Raw genomic sequence first — 18139 nt, 5'->3', positions numbered from 1 at the left:
GCAAAGGAGAATCCCCAACTCCTATGTGTGTAGATCCCCCCACCGCTTTTCCCACCCACCCCTCTTCCAGTCCCTTCTCCAAATAGTCCTGATATTTTTGTTCTGGCTATAACAACTCAGCCAGATTCTTCCTCTGTCACAGCAAAGGCATCAGCAAATTTGACATCTGATCATACTTTAAATTCTGATGTCACGGACATGGACAAAACTCCTCTCTCCTCTCAAGCTATCACTTTCAGATCTCCCCCAGGCCTGAATGGGGTGAGCTTTCCTTCATTATCCCAGGTACATTGCAATAGGATGCTGAAGCACCCTGGAAAGACTCTCGCCTCTACCATGCCATAAACTGATGGCCACCTGCCCCAACATCACCCCTCAGCCCACACAAGGGACACTTGCTGGGCAACAGCAGACAGCCGTTCTCCCCTGTACTAGTATTTCCACTGGCTTACTCGTGAATTCGGGAACCACCACCATTCCAGTAGGCAGCACCTCTGCAAACTGCAGCCATTGCTCTAACCCTGATGCAATGGATACCACACCTCCCTCACAGGCCGTGGTCTTTCATTCTCTGCCTCAGTCCAAGGCAAACCACTTACCATTCTACAACTCACCACCCAGTAGCAGCACTGCTATGGCCCATAACTCTACAAATTAACCTGCAAAGTCAGCCATCACACCAATATCAATTCCTAACCACTCTGCCCCAGGAATCACCTCTCAGCCTGTATCTGGGAACCAAAATGGGCAGCAGCCTGGCAATTCCTACCAGTAGGGAAAACCAGTAGGCCCAACACAAGCCATAGGTCCAACTGCCTCTCTAGCCCAACCGTCCAAAGATGGCCGAAAGCAGTCAGGTCTTGCAGCCTCTGCATTTGGCACCACTGCCAAAAAACAGAAGGCCTTTGGTTACAAGACAGGTATTCTCCCCAATGGCATATCTACCGCTAGTGGCCATACAGTTGCCACTGGGATGCTCAGTGCCAGGGTCAGTGGCTCCCTGATTACACTTACTACTCCAGCCCCACATATGTTCACAAGACCTGCAGCCCCCATGGACGGTGGGAACTTTGGGTTTGGTATCTCTATCCCAGGCCCCGCTGGTTCACAGGTACCCAGAACATCCAACTTTGGGGCAGGACTGCAGGGGGCACCCAGCACCACATCCGCTCCTCCTTTTGGTCAGACAATGCAGGCCGTGTCTCAGAACAATACGGCTGCTGATGTAGGAGGGGCAAGTACTGTCCCAGTATTTGGACAGGCTTCCAGTTCCACTTTAAAACCCGGATACCTGGGGCCAACCTGTCCAAAATGTGGGTGGTGCAGTAGTGGGAAACCACAATACTGTTTCCACTGTTGGAGGTGCTGGTGGGCCCAGGACCCTTAAGTGGACCCAGGGATCATCCAAACAAAGATAAACTTCTCCAGGTGGAAAACCAACCACGAAAGGCAAGAGAAATTGGTCAAAAGACATGATTACTTCCACGTTAAATCCAAGCACCGAGAGTTAACCCGTCCAAAGCAGGGGTGGTCCGATTATGGGAAAGGACAACACCGCTTCCACCATCCGAGGCTGCAGTGTGCCCGTTACCTTTAAGTGCATCCATGGCCCATCCAAGCAAAGAACACCAGGGGTAAGAGCTTCTACCTCAGAAAAGAGAAATACATCAAGAGATGTGTATATTTTGCCCTTAAATCTGAGAACTAGGGGCCAACCTGCCGAAACCATGGGCAGTACAACTATCAGAAAGGACAATGCTGCTCCCACCATTGCAGCCTCTGGTGTGCCCATGACACAGAAGCGTTCCCAGAGCTCACCCAAACAAAAACACCCCACTCTAGGTGGAAAAGCCACTGCAAATGGGAAAGGAAATGTGCCAAAAAACGTGTGTGTTTACCCCTGACAGAACACCAGGGGCTCACCTGGCCCCACGACCACTGTTGTAATTCCAAGTACAAGCACCAGCTCTGTGCTTCTACCCACTACTAGTTCCCTCTTCCCTCCAAGCACCTGTGGAGCACCTGCCCAGAATACAGGTCGTTTAAAGGAAGGGAACACCGTCATTCCCAAGACGGGACAATCTGGGATTCCTGCTTTACATCAGTATAACTCTGGCCCACCTGAGGCAAACACAGGTGGTACAGATGAAGAAGACATCGTAGCAATGATGGCGGCTCTTTACATCAACGAGTGCAGACCACCTAGCACTGACACAGGTGGTGCTGTGGGAATCAGCACCACATCTACTATGACTGGAAACACGAAAGGTCCCCCATCGACACAGACCACACGGAGCGTCCCCAACCACAGCACTGATGGTGCAATGGGGGGTAGCGCCATGAAATTTTAGAAATCTATGCTCGGAACACGTAGGTCTGCCCCTAGTCAGAGTACTCCTCTGACTTTGGAGAAACCAGTAATGTGTTTGGAGGTATCTGGCCTACTTCCTGTGCCCTGAACGTAGCTGTCATCTTCATAAACTGCCCAGGGCTCCATAGGAGACTACCGAGTTCCTGTCTTTTGTGCCATGAGTCTCAACAAATATGGGACATATATTCCTCTGCAAATTATATGTGACAGTAAATGGACTTTGCTGTGCTTTAAAGGAGCTCAGCCCCTTCATGTGAGACTTAACCTACTCTCTTACTACAAGTTAGAAGGAAACACCCTTCAGGGCTGTATATTTTGGAAGACAAGGGGCACCTGAGCCCAGTTAAGAACTACACCAGATTTGAGAAGTTCCAGGGGTGGAGAATAGAAGAAAGCTCTATGTATCATCAACTGTGCCTGCCACCCCAGGCTTGACATTCACTTGGCTGACCAAAGCTCTGAGCCAGTTTTCCCTAGTCCTACAACTGGCAGGATGCTGTCTGCTGTCTGCAAAAGTTCCTTGCCCCATACCTACTTGCCTCAATGGACACTTATCTTTCCCAAATTGAATATATACTTCTATATCTAAAAAACTCTGTTCTCATTAATCTGCCTTTGCTCATGTGCCTTTTTGTCTCTCAACAGTGGAGAAAGAATTAGCCTACGTGAGTGGTGATGGGCTGAACCAGAATTAACTATGTAAAATTTTCTGTGTATCAGGGGCTGGGATGTGGAAGTAGCCAGGCTGCTAGTGCTGACTCCTGAAATCTGCATTTTGACTGTAAGGGATGACAGTCCAGGAGGAAATAAGGTTCAAAGGAGGGAGGGAAGAGGTGACTACCCTCCCCTCTTCCCTCTGTGTTTTGCTCTCCTCTCCCCCCACTCTGACCTCATTAGTGGCGGGATAACTCCGGATGTGTCAAAGGAAGCCGCTCTATGATTTTAGTTTTTAAACATGTTTAAGTGTTTTCTTATGTGCCTTCTTATTTAATTTAGACTTAGGCCAGTCGTTCTTATATGTTCCCTCTTCACCCAGAGAGGACAGATTTGAACCTAGAGGAACAAACGGAGTAAAAGCAGGTGCCTGCTCTGGAATTGTTGTAAATTTCAGTTTACTTAGAATTTATCACTGCTGCTTAAATGCAGTAGAAAAGATCCTCTTCAATAATCAGCCCAGCTCAGATCTAAATCAGCATAAGGCATCAAATCGCATGTTACAATCGTGCCCAATTCTTGCTGACCCTAAATTTTTCTGGATCTCCATGAGACTCAATAAAGGCAAAATTCCTGACTTTGTGTAGCCTTCATTCTAGCTGGAGGGGAGAAAAATGCAGGCACGTAAGTTATCTGCTAGATTAGCCAGTTACAAATGCTGTGGAGAATAAAGAACATCGAGCTTATAGGCAGTAGACAGGATAAGCTTCCCTAAGTGGAATTTGAACAGGCTAGAGGGAGGTGAATGAATCAAACATCTGAGGGGACAGCATTCCAGATGAGGAGGAGGATCGCCGCAAAGACCAGAGGGAGGGGTACCTGATACTCTCTGGAAACAGTGATAGATTAACGTGGCTGGCATAGAATCAGCAAAGGGAGGGAAGAGAGGAGGAAGGAGATGTGGGTTGAATTCCCTGCACCATTTATTGGTTGTGCAATGACAAATGGTGGACCCAAGAGTCAAGTGTAGAGACCAGAGGACAGGATGACGGGAACAGGGCCCCCCACAGCACTGGGGATATACTTTTGACATCCAGGCCCCTGGAGACTGGTGAACAGCTCAGTTCCTACCAATGCAGCCCTGCACCTGGGGACCAATCTCCCAATCCCTCAGGAGATAGCTTGGGGGAAAACCCTCAGATACCTGGGGTGAGTTCCCCTCTGAAAGACCTCTTGTCAGCTCAGAGGGCCCTGCTGATGACGTTGTTCTTCAGAAGCCTGATATGGATGCAGCAATATCTCTGACCCAACCCCAAGGTGCTCCTTGCTGCAGTACGGATTAACACAGGAAGTGGTAGCTGAAAACCATCAGCCTATCCAGAACATACCAGACCAATCATGGAAGGTAGTGAGTGGGATAATTGTATATGTGGAGGACCGAGAAATGCTTCAGCTAGTATACAGTGACCTGGAAAAGTACAAAGATGACCTGGAGAAGGATAACAATGATTTGTAGCAGGACAAAAATCTGGAGAAGGAAAATGATGACCTGAAGAAGGATCAGGGACACACCCCAAGAATTGCCCAAAAGATTAACTGTTGAGTGACCCAGTTAGCTCTTCAGGTAATATAATGGGGGTATGATTCTGAGAAAGACCTTAGGAGCCCATTAGTGAAAAACTCCATTGTGTCTGTGGAGACTATGGGTCACAGACAACTTGAAAATGCCCTGAAGATACATTTACACAGAAAGTCTGAGGAAATCAATGATGGTCAGGTGCCTGGGACTGTGTATAATTGATGGCATACTATGAAGCAGACATCACTTCTTTCTGAGAAATCCCAGACTGAAATAAAACAGAGAAGTTTGCCACCATCAGAGGTTGAGGACTATTCCCTGAATACCTTCCAGGAGCTTCCCTTTGTTGAACTTAGTGCAGAACCGAAGCTGGAATACCATATTAAAAGTTTTCATAAGAGGCTGACTTGGGGCTTTCCCCTTATGGTCCTTGAATCCATTATCTCTTTATATTGAGAGAGTCCACATTCCATTCTAGCCTTTCCTCCTCAACCAATGTGATTTCTGCAGCAAATTTTAAACCTGGGAGCTTCAACCCCCTTGATGGAAGCTTGAGATCTCTCCATGGAGACACAGCAGGAACAGCAAATTTAGCCCCATCCCCGATCGTCTTCTTCCTGCCACCTCAACTCTGGGCAAGGAAGAATAGAGAATGCTGAGGCAATCACCCTCTAATATCAACCATCAGTTTGCAGAGGATATTCTGAAAACTAAGGATGGCACCCAGACTCTTAAATCTGTCACGCATGACACCATAGTAAATAGACGGCCCCCAAGGCTGCCTACAAGGCAAGGTGCCTTCAGACAGGAGCCAAAGGGTAGGAGTGCAAATTCTGGTGGTAGAAGAGGATGGCAACAAGGCATAATGTTGAAGAACCTATTCTGTGCCCACAGAGTCCAGAGAGATATTCAGGACCAAGGAATTTCATAAACATCAATCACAACCTAGCATCTTGACAATCAACAAGCCAGTTAGCTCCCAAATTATAAAGGGAATGAGCATCAAGTCAAAACCACCATCCCACCAAACATACCAATTCTGCAAGATCCTAAATCACTTAATCTCAAAGAACAACTCTTGCATGAGTTAAAGCTTATGACGGAGGACAGAGAGTGTGACCAGGCCCAAGCCCAATACACTGGCCTGCCCTCTGCCTCAGATCATTTGACTTATAAGGCTTCACTGACTCATGCCCAGGCTGTCTCCCATGGGGACATGAGAGCTTCCTAGGTGTTGCATGTCCATCCAGAGGACAAAGTATTACTATGGAACAACAACAGGAGCCCTGGGTCCCTAAGCATGTCTTAAGGAAGTGCCAGGATAAGAATGCCCCACCTATTGCAAAGACCATGAAGCCTCGAGGTTCCAAGGCACAAGAGCATGGTGGAGGGGATGCAGGACTGGGAACATCCCAACTGAAAACAGTTTCCCCACTGAAGATGTGGCACTGAAGAAGAGATTCCCTATGCAGTACAGGGTATTGAAGGTAAAGCTGGGAAGCCAGCCTTCCCAGACCCTATCACAGAGGGTCAGCCGCCTCCTGAAAGCCTTTTCAGTAAAAAAAAAATGAAGGATTTTTGCAATGGCTTAATCCTGGGATAAAAAGCAGAAGGCAAGAAAACTCCTAGGAGAAGCGCAGTCCCCTATCATCTGTTGAAAGCAGAGGCCTGCTTAAACATAGAGCTGCCTTTACTGGGACGTCTGAAGCTCAGAAAATCATGACAGCTTTTGGGAAGATCCAAGAGGAGAAAATGGGGCATCGCCATGCAATAGGCAGCACCTGCCCTCAGCAGCCCATTCCCTCCCCAACCAAGTTTGGGAAAACTCAGCAGGAAGCACAAGTGCAGGCCCAGGCACAGCCTGTCCCGGGGTGCCCTTTCAACTACAGGGTTTCCACCTGTAAGGAGACAAATACCAGGTCCTGCCAGCAAGAAGCTGTCTTTGCTGGCCAAGGCCTTACTGGAAGGAACAGAGAGCTCAGAATCAAGGACAGACAGCCCCAGAAAGTTGTGGCATTTAAGAACCAGATACTGCATCAGAAGTATCCCCTCTCCATGCCCCAAAGGGAGCCTGCGCCCCACCCAAATGCCACCTGTGGGCATCAAGCTGCCCAGTGGCCTCCCGCCAACTCTCACAGCTCCTGAAGGCACTGTGTGCAGAGATGCATCTCTACTACTTAGAAAACCCTTCTCCAGAATTTCTAGTGGGGAGAGCTGGGGGCAGAATTTCCTACCCCAAAATAATGCCTTGTGAAGAACAAATATTTCTCTAATAAAGTGATGTCTGTTCTGTGTACTGTCTTGGGAGCAGGGGTTTTGGGTAACTCAGTTCAGCTGTTACTGATAGCTTCCTTTGCCTTCTAAAAGGTGACCAATCTTATGGAGTTCTTGAGAAATATGCATCATGTGCCCCCCAAGGCCCCCAAAAGCCCTTTCCCTCTCTGATGAAGTTTGAGGAGATGGGCTCTCTTTCCTGTCCCATAGCTTAGCCTTAATGAATATGTATAGTAGCTCACACCTCTCCCCTCATTGAATGTTTCATACCTTTTACAGCCATCTTCTATATCTGAGGAGGATCAAAGACAGGTATAGTTTTCAGAAAATAATGATTAAGCTGCTGTTGTTTCTTCACTGTTACTGTGTTACAGTAGCTTAATCATTATTTAGAAGTCAGTGATCAGAGGATCCCACAGGTGGGTGAATTCTGAATGAGAGTATTTTGGTGTGGGGTGTGTTGTCTGGGTTGATCTTTGGCTAGTTGGTGTACGGTTGAAAAATAGCCTAGATGCTGCTTAAGAATCAGTCCTGTGAGTCATGTTAAACTTGACATTGAGGTTTCCCACTGGAAGTGCTTCCCTTCCCTGGGTGTTTCTTCAGGCTGCTGGACTGAGGATGTTTTTTGCAGAACAAAAGCATCACTTATCTGTAATTGGTAGGAATGTTGACAAGGCAGCTACCACCTTCCAGGGTAAGACACCTTTGAAGAAATGAGAAGGTGAAAGAGGGACCTTGCTGGTAAAACAAAAGTTTATGGCTAATCATCCCCTTTTCAGGACACTGTCCTGCTTACCACTTTGAGGCAGACTGGAATCTGGCACAGCCTACTGATGCCTTAGACCGAAAAGGCATGGTTCTGTTCCTTGAGTATGCAAGCAATACCTGTAGGCTGTCAGGCATGGCATGCCTCTTGGAGGAAGGTGATCTTGGTGCCTGCCTTCCATCCACACTCAATGACAATATATAAGATATTGCCTTTACTATGGCTAGGATGGCGGTATGCCTCCTTCAATATTCACGGCCTTAGTGGAGCCATGGTAGCTCTTCCCCATGAGACGTGTAGCTTATGAAGCAGAGGTGAGTTCTAGACTGTGTGCCAGGATACAGATGTTTGTGTGTCTACCATGGAACTCCATGGAATGCCTTTTTTTTTGGGGGGGGAGCAGATGGCACACATTCCCACACTTAAAATAGGGCTCTGGAGGGAAAGCAGCTCCACCTCAGACTGGGACTGAAAATGGGGTGAGTGTGCTAGAGAACACCTGAGGTAGTCTTCTGGACAGTCTCAGGACTGCTCAGTGCTAAAAAAAAAACAAACAAACAAACAAAAAAAAAAACACATGTCCATGACCTCTCTCAGTACCACACTTGTAGCTTCTTGTCCAGTTTATCATTGACACTATACTATTTGAAATTTGGGGTCACAGAAACAGTGCAGATTTGTTGTGGAGGCCCTGAGGGGGACAATATGTGGGAAGAGGCCATGGGCAGGAAGCCTGAAGAGGTGAGGAGGGCGTACAGGAGGCTCTAACATCTATGCGGACAGACAAGCCAGTAACCCAGCCTGTCGGTTCCTACATAATCTCATTTTTTAGTCCATTATGGCCAATCCAGTGTACTTCATGCCACCCTGTAGAGCTTATGACCGGGAATACTTCTGCCATCAGGAATACTATTGTCTGACATTCTGTCCTTCTGCCTCATGCCCCTGTCCTTCCAGCTTATATGTCCCTGTTAATTTTTCTACTCCACATCATCCACTTTCCACTTCTTGCCTATCCAGCAAGGCCTTGTTCTTCCTTTCCTCACTGATGGCTTGTCGGGTAACCAACATGTAAAAAGCACCAGCCCAACATAGCAAAGAGAGTCCATGGTACTGTGACAGCATTATCTGGTGACATGTGGTGGCTGCAGTTGTGGTGAGCACAGCACAGCATAGAGTTGCACACCTGACACTCATGTGATATTGCACCAGCCATTCTTCAGTTAAAAAAAAAAAAACAAAAAAAACAAAAAAAACAAAAAACAGGCTCCAGTACAATTGGACGACCCCATCTAATCTCCTTCAGTCCTTCCTGTCTGGCAAAATCTTATCTCTCTGCCTTTTTGGAAATGCCTTTCTGTATGTAACTGATTATTGTTGGATTAAATCTCCCATGTCAAAACTGAGTCTACTCACAACTGAGTCTACTGATGCCACATGAAATTCAGCCCCAGCACTACCTGGAAATCATTCATTCACTCCACAAACACTTATCCAAGACTTACTAACTTGAACAAAATAAATGGAGTAAGGTCACTATTTCCTTAGTACATTCTGTCCTCAATGTATACTCAGATCTAATTTATTTTATTTTAATTTTTATTTGACAGAGAGCAGGAGCACAATCAGAAGGATTGGCAGAGGTAGAGGGAGAAGCAGGCTTCCTACCAAGTAGGAAGCAGGACTCAATCCCAGGACACCAGGGTCATCACCTGAACCGACGGCAGATTCTTAACTGACTGAGACACCCAGGGTGGCCCTCAGATCTATCCCAAATTTCCTTTATTTTCCTCAAACTTAGGCCATCTTCACTTGCCCAGCAGATGTACTGGACCACAGTTCACAGAGGAGCAAGAAAGCAGTGATTGAGCCTCTCACAAAACAAAACAAAAAACAACCTCAAATCCTTCCAAAAAATATCCCCTTTCTTCTTTTCCTTTTCCTTCCTGCTATATGGAAAGAGGATTCCTTCACAATCTCAAAGGAAATATACTTTCTGAAATGTCTTTATTGAGAGAGAGTTAATTTCTAGTCTTGATGGACTGATCTACCATTGCAGGTCACCTTCTGACCCACCCCTTCACCCTGTCCTTATGAGACACCCAACTTCTTTTTTTTTTTAATTTAATTTTTTTATTCGTTTATTTGTTTATTTACAGCATAACAGTGTTCATTGTTTTGGCATCACACCCAGTGCTCCATGCAGTACGTGCCCTCCCTATTACCCACCACCTGGTTCCTCAACCTCCCCTCCCCCCCCCCGCCCTTTCAAAACCCTCTGGTTGTTTTTCTTTAATGATTTTTACTACAGAAATGTTTAAACATGGCCAAGAGCACACAGAACAATATAACTTCCCACATATCTGTCACCCAAATTACACTGTTATCACTGGGCGGGTGTCATACACTGATGAAAAGCCCTTTTAAACGTTGCCATCCATCTCTGAGACATATACTATGTGTCCATGTCAAAGCTCTCACTTTTCTTTGATATTTGTCACTTGTGCTACACACTTATTCATAACAGGTGTACGTAGCATTGGTGACAAAAAGGCACTGCGCTTTAGAGGCTTTGGAAATCAGTTCTGCTCTGCCTTATAGTCAACCCTGAGGAGCTATTTGAGTGAATTCCTCAACCCCACACAAGAAGTAATCTTATGGAGCAAATTCAGGGCAGAATTTCACTGTCCCTTAATCACACAGTATCTGTAATATGCAAAAATATAGAGGAACACTGTATATGTTGTTAAAGACTTGACACTATATGTTTTCAAATATTTAGAAGAAAAATATGTCCTGTTATTTTCCAAATAAGCTACTATGTTTCACCTTTAATGAAGTAGATCAAGCATTCCCCTCTTTCAAAATGGCATTAAAAGTAAAAGATTAGATGAAAACTGCTCAATATCATTAATCATTAGGAAAATGCAAATCAAAATCATTATTTATGAAAATTTCAAATCCACAAGGATGACTGAAATCAAAATGAATAAAAATGTTGGTGGGAATGTGGAGAAGTTAGAACCCCCCCACAATTTTGGTGGGAATGAAAAATGGTACAGCTATTTTAGAACACAGTGTGGTAGTTGCTCAAAATGTTACACATAGGGTTAATGTAGGACCCAGCAGTTCCACTTCTTTGTATATATTCACAAGAAATGAAAACATAGGTCTACACAAAAACTTGTAAACAAATGTTCATAGCTAGCTTATTTATGAGGTCAAAAGACAGAAAAAATACAGACATCTGTCAACTGAGAATAAAATAACTGGTAAATAAAATATAACATATCCCTATGATATAATATTTTTTGGAATAAAAGAGACCAATCCATGTCAAAACAGGGATGACCTTGAATACATGTTAAATGAAAGAAGCCAGTCACTAATGACCACATATGATTCCATTCACATGAAGTGTCCAGAATAGGGAAGTCTAGAAACAGAAAGTAGATTCATCTTAGAGTTGGAGGAAGGAGGGGAGAGGAGAATGATAGCAAAACATTGCAGATTTGTTTCTCTTAAGTCAAGACAACGTTTTAAAATTGACTTTGGTGGGGCACCTGGGTGGCTCAGTGGGTTAAAGCCTCTGCCTTCAGCTCAGGTCATGATCCCAGGGTCCTGGGATCGAGCCCCGCATCGGGCTCTCTGCTCAGCAAGGAGCCTGCTTCCTCCTCTCTCTCTCTGCCTGCCTCTCTGCCTACTTGAAATCTCTGTCAAATAAATAAATAAAATATTTTAAAAAATAAAAAAAAATTGACTGTGGTGATGCCTATACTGAAAATCAAGGAATTATACATGTTAAATTGGTAAATTGTATGGTATGTGAACTGTATTTCAATATAGCTGTTAAAACAAGTAAAGGATTTAAAAATTAATGCTTAAGGATGACACGAAGGGGAGCATAAAGGACAAAAGTTTTCAACCCATTTTTGGAAGATGGAAATCTGGTGGAGGAGTGGAAACTCACTAGCAGAGCAAACAAAGTGCTGGCAAATCAATTCACACTGCAAAACCCAGGAGACAAGCAACCTGGTGGCACTAGAGAAAAAAGAATTTAGGGATTCCATTTAAGTAACCATGTTGAATCTTTGTTCTTTGTTGTTTGTTTTATATTGCATGTAACTTCTAAAATCTTTTTTTTTTTTTCAAGTGGGGTGGTCTTTGCCAGTTTGGTAAAACCCTGTTGAAATGTTAGCATGTTTCAAATGTGCAAAGAGGATCCCAGGTTTCTTGCATAGGACAGAACCTGAGAGAACTGTTTTAAAGTTGGCATTGCACACATCTGGGGTCGGGGTATGGTGGAGGCAGTAGCTTCTGAAATCAAAGCCAGAAATCTCAAAGGTTGGGTTAAATTCAAAAAATAAAGTTGTGGAAAAGTTGCATGCATGGTAAAGGCATAGATGGTAAAGCCATATAGTCTTTATCCAGATGTACCTATTAAGATTTTGTCCTGTTTACAATCTCTCTCTCCTTTCCTCCTTCCCCTTCTCTACATATAGGAAAACACATATGCATATGAAAATTATACATACATTTTTGAATATTTGAGAATACATTTCATGCATCACATACTTTCTCCCTGAATATTTCATAGTGTATTTCTTATTATAAAGAATATTCTCTGACAGCACAGTTATCTCCTTCAGTAAATTTCACATTGATCTTAAACTTTTAACTAATCTCCCACTCAAATTCCATTTTTATCAACTTATCAAGTAATGTCCTGTGTGTATGTGTGTGTGTGTGTGTTTCTCTGTGTGTAAACCTCCTTACAGGAGTTAGTCTAGGATGACGTACTACATCCAGTTGCTGTGTATCTGTAGTTTCCTTTAATCTGGATCAGTTTCTCAGCCTCTTTTAGAACAAGGCCAGGTTTGAAAAATCAAATCGATGTGCCATATTTATAACCCCTTCTCACCTGGAAATTTTTTTTGGGTGGAGCTTATCCTGCTCAGACTTTAAAGTATGTTTTTATAGTTTTGAGACCTAGGTGCCTTAGGGACAGTTAAGACCACACTTTCTACTTAAATAGAATTCCATAAATTCAAAGATATGTGGAGGGATTTTTCTTAATGGACATACGTCCTGCAGTCAAGGGAGGGTATGTGAAGTGGGGTGGGCTAGAAGTGTACTTTCCTTTGGCAGAGACAATGGTGAAGCTGTGGACACAGGTTAAGGGAGGAAAAGAAGGCTGTAATCATTGGCAAACCCTCCTCATATGGAAGGGGAAGGATTGGGTGTCTAGGGCCAAGACTGATTAATCAGCGAGGGAATATAGGCAAGTCAAGTAAGGAAATGATACAGGGCTTAATTTCAACAGTTTATCATCTAAATAATGAAGCCATAAGAGTTCCGATTATTATATGACTAGGTAGCATGGGGAGAAGAAATAAATACATATAACCATCAATAAAAATGACATTATTATTTAACATTGGTTGGCAATAAGGTATTTTGGTGAAAAGGTAGAAGTTAAGTGGGAAAACAGTTTTCATGGAAGAAATAAACATAGGTGTCATTCAAAAAACCAAAAGGTATTGGTAGGTATAGTTACAGTTGTGCTCATTAGACATTAAGCTAGAGGAGCCCACTTCCTAAATCAAGAGAGTTTGGTCTGCTGTGATGCAGCACACTTGCTCTGTAAAATAAAGGAACCTTTAAAAATGTTGGGGGGAGAAGGGGGACTTGACAGAGAGAGAAGAGGGAGCAGCAGGGAGAGACACTATACGTGTGGAAGAGAACCTGTAGGGTGTGAATAGCCTAAGAGGGATTTGGGGAAATGAAAGAATTACTAAAAGTTTTTAAGTTGTTTGCCTCAGTTCCATGGGTTTGTCGTGCCCTTGTGTCCCTCTTTGTCATGCTTTCTGTTCCTTGGTACAGGCTATTCTGCTTTCTCGGGCTTTTTAGTGAACGTTTGAATACTTTTTGGTATTCAGTACTTTTGGATACTTTTGAGGAGCTATGGGGGTGGGGCTGCTGCTGAGTCTATTTCTGGCTTCATACAGGGAAAGATGCATGAGGGAGAGCTGCAGCTGAAGGCAGAGTAGATCTTGAGGATGTAAATCCCGGGGTAGAGCAAACCTTCAGAAACAACTTGAGGTCCAAAATGAGATCACCAAGTAGAGAGAATGGTCTTAGGTAATAGGGTAACAGGGGACCAAGAACATTTCACTAAGGTAAATATATGATATGTGACTAGGTGGAGCAGGAAGGTAGGCTGGAGGCATCTAACAGGCCAGGAAGGATGGACACATCCGCTGGGCTGGAGAGTGGGGGAAGTGTTGCATGTGAGTTTCTCTCTCCTGTGCTGTCCCCTCCCAGCACTCAGGAACCATTGGTGTCTATACTAAATCCCTGTAATGTGGGCCTGGAACTCTAGTCTATCACATGGATTCTCCATGCCCAGCTGCCTGAGGCAGGAGTGCATTTGCAATGATGTGAATCATCTTTCAGAAGACTTACTGCACCATGGCTGAACTCCAATTACACTTGCTGAGTCTTCCCATCCTTGCCTTCCTGGATTGGGTGGGGCTCCTTCTTCTGGTGCTGTGCTACCAAAAGAGGAAACTGTGTTGTGTTTACCAGTATTTTGGAAACAGAGATGTCAAAAAGGTAAGTAAAGTCCCTCAGAGATACTAAATCTTTCTTTTCAAATAGATGAATTCAAAACAACTTCCAAATGATGCTTTTGATGAATCTTACAAATTTTAAGTAATTGTTTTATTTTATTTTATTTTATTTTATTTTATTTTATTTTATTTTATTTTAGAGTCTCTATGCTCAGTGTAGAGCCCAAGACAGGGCTTGAACTCATTGCCCTGAGATCAAGACCTGAGCTGAGACCAAGAGCCAGATGCATATCAATTGAGCCACCTAAATGCTCCTTCAGTTGTATTTTAATTTTGACTTGGTTTAAAATATTTTTTTTTCTTCTGAGTCTCCTTTCTTGGCCTGTATATTAGGAGTGTGTCATTTAATCTAATCTAAACATGTTGGGATTTCTAGTTATCTTCCTGTAGTTGATTTCTAGTTTAAGTTTACTATGGTCTGAAAACATACTGTGTGTGATTTCTATTTTTTTTTCAGTTGTCATTTATTTTTGGCTCTTGGGGCAATGTTATCTTTTCAATATGAAAAAAAAGCAAGTTCAACACAAAATAGAAATTTGAAGTGTAGGACAGGATGAAGCCAAGAGCAGGGGAGGGAATAGCAAAAGGAAAAAAACGAGATGTTGCCAAAGATGGGAGGGTCTCCTTGTCCCCTCTCTGGAAGAATGATTCAAAAGTTTTAGGTGGCAGTACAAACCTTTCTGTATATACACAGCAGAGCTGGGTGTTTGCTAAGAAAGGGTGGGGATGGGGAGGGTCTTTCTGGAGGCTAGTCCCTCTTCCCCTTCCTGGCCCCCTTCTCCAACCAGGGGAAAAGGAAGGAATCCAACATATGAAGGTGGTTATGTAGGAAAAGGGAAGGATCCTGCTTTAACAGGGTGGGGCAGAGCCCTGCAAAAGGGACAGCCCAGGACACAGCTTGGAAGAAGATGGAAAAATAGAGATAATACTGTCAACACCTCTCCTGAAGCTGAGAGGGGCAGGGAAATTCCTGGAAATTAGGACTCAAGAGCCTGGATATCCCTCTCCAAAACTGCTCTAGAATAGAAAATCCTACCCCTTCCTTATAGGTACCTCTATTGCTATGAGGTAGCTTTGTTTCGTTTCCCCGGGGCTATCACATGGGCTTAGGATGGTGGTCATCTACTGGGTTTTAAGCACTTGGTTCTAGATGGAATCTGATGAGACCCAGCTTCTTGGAGAATTATCTTATAAAACAAAGGGAAATACCAACTGGACAGATGGGAGAAGGGGACACTGGAAGGAAATACAGGATTACTGAGAATGGCAGAAATCTAGGTTTCCCAGAGTGGAAGAGAGGAGACATTCAACAAACAACAAGTATTTATTGAGTGCCTATTATGTGCCAGGCACTGACCCCCCCACACCAAAAAAAAAAAAAAAAAAGGAAAAAAAAAAAAGAGACAGAGGCAGAAAATGTAATTCTGAGGGAGAGGATAGGGGCAGCTGAGAAGAAGGCTGTGGGAATGGAGAAGCCTAAGGTGATGGTGCTCTGCCTTAGGCCTCCTCTTTGGCCGCCTCACCGAAATCCTCCTCCTCTTCTGCGTTGGCATCCTGGTACTGCTGGTACTTGGAGACAAGGTGATTCATGTTGCTCTCAACTTCGGTGAATTCCATCTCGTCCATAACCTCACCTGTGTACCAGTGGAGGAAGGCCTTGCGCCGGAACATGGCTGTGAACTGCTCTGAGATGTGCTTGAAGAGCTCCTGGATGGCTGTGCTATTTCCAATGAAGGTGACTGCCATCTTGAGGCCACAAGGTGGGATATCACAGACTGCTGTCTTGACGTTGTTGGGGATCCACTCCACGAAGTAGCTGCTATTCTTGTTCTGCACATTGAGCAACTGCTCATATACCTCCTTCATGGACATGCGGCGGCAGAAGACAGCAGCCACAGTGAGGTAACGGCCATGGCGGGGGTCACAGGCAGCCATCATGTTCTTGGCATCAAAGACCTGCTGAGTGAGTTCAGGCACAGTGAGGGCCCGATACTGCTGGCTTCCACCGCTGGTCAGAGGTGCAAAGCCTGGCATGAAGAAGTGGAGCTGTGGGAAGGGCACCATGTTGATGGCTAGCTTCCGGAGGTCAGCATTGAGTTGACCAGGGAAGCGGAGGCAGGTGGTGACACCACTCATGGTGGCTGAGACGAGGTGGTGCAGGTCTCCATAGGTTGGCGTGGTCAGCTTGAGAGTGCGGAAGCAGATGTCATAAAGGGCCTCGTTGTCAATGCAGTAGGTCTCATCTGTGTTCTCTACCAACTGATGGACGGAGAGGGTGGCATTGTAGTGCTCAACCACAGTGTCAGACACTTTGGGTGAGGGTACCACACTGAAGGTGTTCATCATGCGGTCAGGATACTCTTCTCGGATCTTGCTGATGAGCAAGGTGCCCATTCCAGAGCCTGTGCCCCCACCCAGTGAGTGGGTCAGCTGGAAGCCCTGTAGGCAGTCACAGCTCTCTGCCTCCTTCCTTACCACATCCAGGACTGAGTCAACCAGCTCAGCCCCCTCTGTGTAGTGACCTTTGGCCCAGTTGTTGCCTGCCCCAGATTGACCAAAAACAAAGTTGTCTGGTCTAAATATCTGCCCAAAAGGACCTGAGCGAACAGAGTCCATGGTCCCGGCTTCTAGATCCACCAAGATAGCACGAGGAACATATTTGCCACCTGTAGCTTCATTGTAGTACACGGAGATGCGATCCAGCTGCAGGTCGCTGTCACTGTGGTAGGTTCCAGTGGGGTCGATGCCGTGTTCATCACTGATTACCTCCCAGAACTTGGCACCAATCTGGTTGCCACACTGACCGGCCTGGATGTGCACGATTTCCCTCATTGTTAAAATTTATTTTAATTTTTTTGCTCGCCTCAAGGTGTGTACGGGGCAAGAAATGATATGGAATTTTTTTTCCTATACTGCTAGTCTCAGGCTGGATGGATGGGACGTGTCCCGGAGGCTGGAGCAGCGAGGTCCAAACACAGCCACAGGAAGGTTCTGAGAGCAATTTCTATTTTTTTAACTAAAAAAAGTTTTTATATTAACATATAATGTATTATTAGCTCCAGAGGTACAGGTCTGTGAATTGCCATGTGTGCGTTTTCTATTTTATATTTGTTAAGGTGTGTTTTGTGGTCCTAAATATGGTCCATCTTAGTGAACGTTCCATGTGAGCTTGAGAAGTAAGTGTATTCTGTGGTTGGATGAGGTATTCTATAAATGTCAATTACAGCAAGTTGATTGTTGATGTTTGTTGGGTCAACTATATCTTTACTGGTTGTCTGCCTGCTGAATCTGCCCATTTCTGAGAAAGTGCTACTGAGATCTCCAACAATAACAGTGGATTCATCCAATTTTTCTTGCAATTATACTAGTTTTTGCCTCACATATTTTGACACTATGTTGTTACATGTGTACCTGTTAAGGAGTGTTCTGTCTTCTTGGATAATTGACCTCTTTGTTGTTATATAATGCTTTTCTTTACCACTGATAATTTTCCTGTTGTGAAGTTTGCTTTGCCCAAAATAATAGAAATACTCCTATTTTCTTTTTTTTTTTTTTTTTTTTTTTTTGGCTATTAAATCTCTTTATTGAAGAAAAAAATAGATGACATACATGCTTTATGCAGAAGTGACATTCGGGGGTCCTGCCACACCGGGGTTGTTCAACAGCTCTGTGTTGCTGACAAGGTTGTTGAGGGTCAGGTAAAATAATTAAAAGTGGATGACGAAGCAACTATCCCTTTACCTGCTTCCTTCTTGTCTAGCACCCAGTCTTTCACATTTTTCTTCTGTGGGAATTTATGACTTGTGCGTTGAGTAAACGCCATATCACTGGTTTCTAGGGCCATATTTGCAGGACATGTGCCC

At 44.5% G+C, this 18139-nt stretch overlaps 1 protein-coding gene across 4 annotated transcripts; it reads right to left on the bottom strand.

Moving 5' to 3' along the window:
• Nucleotides 1-15773: 15773 nt before the first annotated feature.
• Nucleotides 15774-17647, bottom strand: LOC123953157 (tubulin beta chain-like). Of its 4 annotated transcripts, none has more exons than XM_046023133.1 (2): nucleotides 17625-17647; nucleotides 15774-17109 (listed from the first exon to the last, which is right to left on the bottom strand). In XM_046023133.1, the coding sequence occupies exon 2, from the start codon at nucleotides 17106-17108 to the stop codon at nucleotides 15774-15776; it is 1335 nt and encodes a 444-aa protein (XP_045879089.1). In that variant the 5' UTR covers nucleotide 17109; nucleotides 17625-17647. The 4 variants fall into 4 exon arrangements, with proteins under 4 accessions (XP_045879089.1, XP_045879090.1, XP_045879086.1 ...); XM_046023134.1 differs by lacking the exon at nucleotides 17625-17647 and having other exon boundaries at nucleotides 15774-16133; nucleotides 16740-17215; XM_046023130.1 differs by lacking the exon at nucleotides 17625-17647 and having other exon boundaries at nucleotides 15774-16846; nucleotides 16943-17215.
• Between the last annotated feature and the right edge of the window lie 492 nt (nucleotides 17648-18139).

Source organism: Meles meles, chromosome 11 (genome assembly GCF_922984935.1).
Source record: "Meles meles chromosome 11, mMelMel3.1 paternal haplotype, whole genome shotgun sequence".
Classification (NCBI taxonomy): Eukaryota; Metazoa; Chordata; class Mammalia; order Carnivora; family Mustelidae; genus Meles; species Meles meles.
Note: the sequence above shows the minus strand (reverse complement) of the source record. Positions and strands in the feature narration are given on the sequence as shown.

Coding starts and splice junctions, on each gene's coding strand:
- LOC123953157 (XM_046023133.1), bottom strand. CDS start 17,108: ATGAGGGAAATCGTGCACATCCAGGCCGGTCAGTGTGGCAACCAGATT.